The sequence below is a fragment of the Bacillus rossius genome, chromosome 14 (assembly GCF_032445375.1).
Source record: "Bacillus rossius redtenbacheri isolate Brsri chromosome 14, Brsri_v3, whole genome shotgun sequence".
Taxonomy (NCBI): Eukaryota; Metazoa; Arthropoda; class Insecta; order Phasmatodea; family Bacillidae; genus Bacillus; species Bacillus rossius.
The window spans coordinates 34,845,063-34,852,134 of NC_086341.1; the positions used below are offsets into that span (position 1 = coordinate 34,845,063).

Consider the following 7,072-nt stretch of genomic DNA (forward strand, 5'->3'; position numbering starts at 1 on the left):
TATACTATTTACGTAAAACCAAAAAAGGTCCTGTACTTAGAAAGCTTTAAAGAAATGTTAACTTTTGTGTAGATTATGAAATAAATAAGGGTGGATGGTAACGCTGAGGGTTTGTTCATTATTTGTTCACACCATGTAGTATACCTAAAAAGTTATCTATTCCAGCAATACTGAGTGCGTCGCTGGTACCGAAGAAACTACTTTTGGTACTACGTGAGTACATTCATTAACGTCTTACATTCCGTGCTCAACAGTTACATTGCGTAATTGATTCGTAAAAAACTGTTCATGTGAACAGAATACTTATTGCAAGTTAATTTGATAGAAATGGCAGAGTTTTTATATTAATATTAACACTTAATTTAAACTTACATTAAAACTTATTTGGAAACAAGATTTTTGGTCTAATTTTTAAAAAAAAGATCTGAAACAATTTATTGTAATCACAAACTCGAAAAACTTGATACGTGTTATCCCTGACATTAACTGTGTTTAAATATGTATATATACATATATAAGCATAATAGGATGCGATAAACCTAGATGATTATAATAACTAACGGAAATCTTTTCGGGTGAAAAATTATCATTCTAGCTTCAGAACTATTTGAGATATCGCAAAAAAATATGAACTTATTCATATATTGGGTTTTCTATCAAAACGTAGTTTGAATTTAAAGTAAACAGCTTCATTAAATTCAGAGTTTTGTAATTTCAAACAACAGATAAAATAATTGTTTTTTTAAAACTTTGTTGGTGTGTATCTAATTTACTCATAAAAAAAGATTAATATTTAAAATATCACAATTGAAAACATTGTGATTTTATTTAGTCTTCTTGATACCATGGGAGTTGGTGAAATGATAGAACGTTATTTTTTGACTCGTAATGTAACAGTTTATCTTTAGTACCACACCCTTAACAAACTGCGAGCCCACATTACATTATTTATCACTGTTTTATTTATCCGAAATGCAATCAATATGATGACAAATAATGTAAAAAAAAAACACGCACATTCATATTTCCCCTTCGGTACCACATATACGGTTTGAAATGTACCCCTTTGAAATGTTTTTAGTGGTAGCTAAATTTTTTTATTGTAACGAGTATACCTGCATGTTATTTATAAAGAACTAGCTCCCATTTTTTTCTTATAATGTCAAATGTTTTCACAAGACGAACTGTAGTCACTTTGAAATCTTGTGTGCAACATATATCGCCCGTGAAACTGTTTCCTAATATTTTCGTTGCTGTTCTTCTTAATGCGTGCTTTAATAATCATTAATTATTTTTCATCATGCTTTCTGGGAACAGTTTTTTCCTAGTAAAAAAAAGAATGTTTTTTATTTGAAAATCATGCTGCAATATCTGTCATGACAAATTCACACAGGTGTTGAGTGTTTCAGTAAAATTGAACTTGTTTTATTTTGACGAATAGAAACATACTAAAGAAGAAAAATGTCATGAAAGTGTTAGTGATCTGCCAATAATGTGCTAATTATTATTTTTTCTAATTTTTAATTTTTAATAATGTTTTAATTGATTTGTAATATATGTCATAGCAAATTTACACATATCTAAATTATTTAACAATTTACTTATTAAATAGAAGAAAAATAAAATGAATAAAAAAGTTAAATAAGTGAAAATGAGCTACCAATGAGGTATGAGATTATTATTTATGAAATAAAAACCTACTTATACGAATAATGCACAACAAAATATGTTGACGGTTTATTTATTTAACTTGCGGTTATTTCATTTTAAATACATGCACTTTTTTTCTGTTATGTGAAGGCTTTATGCAATCCATGAGCAGAAACGCCGTTGAGAAGATAAAAGGTAATAATAAGGGCGTTGAACAGAAAAAAGACATTGGTGTTAATATCTTGTAGCAATATTTATTTAGTTTTGGAATCATCACGGTGAACGCACACTCAGCCACACATTACTTGCAAGTGCCGTGCGCAGAAACAGTGCTAGTCATACAAGATTCAGTCTGGGAGTTTGTTAGACATTTGGTTCCAGTTATTAGGTTCGCAGCACCGTTCTGATAATATTCTTTGAGAATAAAAAGAACAGATATTACAAACAAAGGTATAGATATACTTCAGAACATTTCACCATTTCTTCTAAATTGCTCTCACCAATGATTAGAAATTCAGGACTACGAAAGAATCCACGTATGATTTACACACGACTGAAATTTTGCTAAAGTCTCGTCGTGTTTCATCTTGTTGGCAGAGAAAAGGTTCTGTAGGAGATATAAAACTTACGGATTGAATACTCCTAAAATCAACAAATGTTATGGATTTGAAATCTTAATGTAGTGCATGACATTATATCAATTATAAACAACTATATTTTTTATTTGCTAATGCGAAAGAGCGGAGATTTACGTTTTATTATTAACTTTGAAAGGTGTAAATCACAAAAGAATTCGGATCAAATGGCATTTCTTCAAAAAAAAAGTTAATTACGTTGTTAACAATGTAACAATTTCCCACATCTTAACAGTTTTCACTCAACTGGTTCAATAACTACACTTTTTCATAAAAATGTCACGTTACTTTAACGGATAAATATATTAAATGTGTAAAGCATGACATATGCAAATCGTATAAAAGAAAATACAAAAGGAATTTATTCTCAGCTTCATCGCCACAACATTTGTTGATTTGCATGGCCCTCAGTAACTATTACAAACACTGAAATGCATAGTCCAGATTTTATTTTAGTAATGGATTCGATCACTTACAACTCAATAAATAATTTTTATTTATACATGACGTAGCTTCTTTTTCAGAACTCATCGGTAGTAGTGATGCCACGAATTTTTTTTTTCACGTGTGCGTTTGAGTACATCTGTAAATCCCCAAATCGAGAGTTTAGGCTGGAAAAACAAGATAGAATGTACAAAAACAAAAAAAAAATTTTAAATACGAAACTATATTTGACTTCAATTTCACTTAACAATATACCGTTAGAAATGTTTGGGGCACTTAAGGAGTGAAACTGACATGATTAAAACATTCATCGACCTAATAAAGTGTGTAAAATGCCATTGCAAAGTTAATCAGTTTTGCAAAAATACTCAGTATGAACATTTTATGTGACCAAGGAAAACTAATAAACACGAGAGCGGACAAACGTCAAAACTGCCTAGACATGAGGAACCTTATGGGCTTTACGTATATGTTAGGTAGAGGGACCCTAATGGGACATTATTCGGTAGCCTAATTTTACTTCCGAGTTGTCGGCTGAGCGGTTAGGCTTCCAGTCTGGTTCCAGATTATATTCCCGGCCGGGGAAACAGGAAGTCAGTTGGGCTTTAGAAAATGCCTAATTTCTCGTCGAGAATGGACGTATGGTTTCCCAGGAAAAGCTTTACAACACTTCCTCTTAGTCCCAATCACAAAGAGGAGTACTACTTTGCCTTGAGGACCGTGTGGCTTATGTGTAGTCAAAACCATAAATGTGAAGCCTTGTTTGTAGCCAAAATCTGGTTTGCTTAGCGTTGAGTGTAGCCAAAATCATGTGCGAGCATTTCATGTTCTGAAGAAAGCAAAGTGTACCTTGGCGTCATGTTTAAAAAACTAGGCTCGTATATATTATTTAATAGGCCTGAAGAAGGTTTAGGTCATTCGGATGACAAAACTGTACAAGAAATATTACCTAACGATATGGTGGATGACGGTTCCAAGATTCAGCGACTGTTGGGCCTATGGGCGCAAATGGCTCCAAGTTTGGACCCGTGTATGTGTAATGCATAAAGAGTATGCCCGTCGAATAGGCCTAATGGTCCGGAGTCTCTTGTCTTACTTGTAGTAGGCCTTATGTTATTCACAATTTCGTTTCTCATTGAGATAATTCATTTAAAAAAGGTTTCTGAGCTAGGCCTGGACAGAACGCGGAGGACTCTGAGAATATGAGGAAATCTTGATCAAAGAAGCAACGGACGACTGTCAAACCAGTCAGACACATCTTAATCCAGCACGGAAAGAAAAATACCGTGGTGTTTCTGTCGTAGAATTCAATGGAACCACGGATAATTTTCCAATCCCTAGGTACAGCAGTTGTTTGGTCCCGCCTCATAAATCGAATTAAAAGTTAGGAGTATGACGGGGACCATCCAACTTTAGAACCCGCCTGGAGTTAAAAAAAAAAAAGAGGTTGCAAGAAAACGGGCAGTACGTTAATTTTGATATGGTACCTCTAGTTTCTATAGTTTAACTTTAAAAGTTTGCCTCCGTTAAATCAGAGAATGTAATCAAATTAAATGCCTATTGTTAATAGTGTCTGGCTGCTGCAGATAATCTACCCCCTGATGTAAGTTGGGGGAACGGCTGCAACAGCAACGAGACCTGCAATGTAAAGTTATAATGCGTGATGAAGGATAGTCACGAGTGTGTACCTAGGCCCCGCGAGGTGGGGATTCACAGCGGTCTCACAGCGCCACGTACTCGGCGGCCATGGGCGAGCAGAGCGGCGGCAGCGGCGGCGGCGGGATGTCGTCGGGCAGAGACAGCGTGGAGCTGCCGCCGGCGGTGACGCGCGGGCCCATGTTGTCGTACTGCGGGCCGGGGCCCTCCTTGGCGCGCGCCTGGGGCCGCGGCAGCGTGGCGAAGAAGGGCGCGTCGGGCCCCGCGGCCACGCTCACGCTCGTCCGGGCCGCGCCGCGGTGCCCGATGTCCAGCAGGTCCGGGTAGCGCTGCGCCTCGCCGCCCGGCTCCTGGTTCACCGACACCGAGATGAAGATGTTGCCGAAGGCGCCCGCCGGCAGCAGGCTCGTCGAGAACTCCGGCGGCGGCGGGAACACGGCCACGGCGCCCGGGTACGCGCCCGCGTCGCCCTCCGAGTGGCTCTCGATGGTGATGTCGCACAGCTCCAGCGGCACGGACTGCGACTGCTCCAGCAGCTCCAGCTCGGGCTGCGAGCCCAGCCGCTCGCAGCTGCCCGCGCCCGAGGGCCGCTCCGTCGTCGTGATGCTCACGTCCAGCAGCTTCTTCTCCTGGTCCGTGAAGCTGACGCTGCCCTTCAGCTTGGCTTTCCGCCGGTGGCGCTTCCTGCGGGCCGAAGCGCGCCGGCCGCACGCGCAGCAGCCGCACGCCAGCGCGCACGCGGCCGACAGCAGCGCCGCGCCGCCCCCGCCCGCCAGCCCCGCCCACAGCAGCCACGACTCGGCCTTGCTCAGCGTGGTGGCCGTCACCACCTGCGGCAGCACCAGCGAGGCGTTGGCGCTGGCCAGGCCGCGCGGGTTGGCCGCCACGCACGAGTACTCGCCCGCGTCCAGCTCCGTCACGTTGAACACGCTGAGGCTGGTGCGGCGCTCGCGCGGCCGCAGCTCCTCGTCCACGGCGAACGCGGCGTCCGGGTTGCTGCCGTTGGGCGCGCCGAGCGGCCGGCCGTTGAAGAGCCACGTGACCTCGGGCTCCGGGTCGCCGCGCGCCACGCACCGGAAGGTCACGTTGCCGCCGAGCTCCCTCTGGAAGACGGCGCCGCCCTCCAGGCGCACCTGCGGGGCGCAGGCGAACTCCCCCGGCGGCAGGTCCTGCCACTCGCGGCCGCGCAGCGCCTCCGGCTCGGCGCACAGCAGGTGCACGGAGTAGAGCTGGCCCGGCACCAGCCACGCGCGGAAGGCGCGCAGGTCGCAGTCGCAGCGCCAGGGGTTGCCGTCCAGCACGAGCGTCTTGAGGCGCGGCACGGCGCGGAAGGCGCGCGCGTCCAGGCGCCGCAGCTCGTTGCCGCGCAGGTTGAGCGAGTCGAGCGCCGCCAGGTTGGCGAAGGCGCGCTCGTGCACCAGCTGCAGCTGGCAGCCCTGCAGCTCGAGGCTGCGCAGGTGCGGCAGCGCCGGGAACTGCGAGTCGCGCAGCTCCGACAGCGGGTTGCCGCTGAGGCACAGCCAGCGCAGGCGGTCGTTGCCCGAGAAGGTGTCCGGGTGCAGGCTGCGCACGTGGTTGCCCGACAGGTCCACCTCCACGAGGATGCGCAGGTCGCGGAAGGCGTCCCTGTGCACGTCCCGCAGGCCGGCGGAGCGCAGCGACACCCGCTGCAGGTTCACCAGCCCCACGGACCTGAACGCGTCCTTGGTGAGGTAGGGGATGGAGTTGCCGGACAGGTTGAGCACCTGCATGTCCGAGCTAAGCGCGCTCGGCACGGCGGTGAAGCCGGCGTCCTGGCACAGCGCCGTCTTCTTGCCCGAGCTCCACTTGCAGCGGCACGACGAGGGGCAGTCGTCGGCCCAATCGGGGGCGGACAGCGCCGCCCCCGCCGCCAGCAGCACGAGCGGCGGCAGCCACCACCAGCACAGCCCCGCGGCCATGCCCGGGGGCGGCGCACGTCATCTCGCGGCCAGCGGTCCGGGGCCCGCCGCCGCTCGCATCGGCCCTCCTGCAACACGGGACCTCCACCTCAGCCACAACCTCACTCCCTTCGGCCAGGACACAACCACCCTCCTCTCAACCAGGCCACAACCACCCTCTCAGCCAGGCTACAACCATCCTCCTCTCAACCAGGCCACAACCACCCTCCTCTCAGCCAGGCCACAACCACCCTCCTCTCAGCCAGGCCACAACCATCCTCCTCTCAACCAGGCCACAACCACCCTCCTCTCGGCCAGGCTACAACCACCCTCCTCTCAACCAGGCCACAACCACCCTCCTCTCGGCCAGGCTACAACCACCTTCCTCTCAGCCAGGCACAGTTCAACACGTGTACACTGGGAGCCAGGCACGGCAAACTCTGTCAAACACTTTCCCATGACATTTCATAATAACTATTGCTCTGTGTTTATTGGAAACGTGCCTATTCATTTGAAATTCCTAAGCAGAAAACATTTTAAAGGGATTTTCTTAAAACGCTTATCTGTTTCTACGGGCCTCCGCACAAAACAATGGCGTGCAATGTTCGGTATTTGAAATAGATGTGGTTGAGAAGTTGGAGCTATGTGATAAATTCTACTCGGTATTGGCATACATTTTGAAAAGAAGATCTTGAAACACTGAATAAGTTGACAATTATTTTTTTGTTTTGTTTTTTGTTTCTTTCAGTATTACATATGTGTATTTTG

At 46.2% G+C, this 7,072-nt stretch overlaps 1 protein-coding gene across 1 annotated transcript; it reads right to left on the reverse strand.

The window, feature by feature from the left end:
• Positions 1-4,450: 4,450 nt before the first annotated feature.
• LOC134539048 (leucine-rich repeat-containing protein 24-like) lies at positions 4,451-6,325 on the reverse strand. Its single transcript, XM_063380740.1, has one exon. The coding sequence runs from the start codon at positions 6,323-6,325 to the stop codon at positions 4,451-4,453; it is 1,875 nt and encodes a 624-aa protein (XP_063236810.1).
• Between the last annotated feature and the right edge of the window lie 747 nt (positions 6,326-7,072).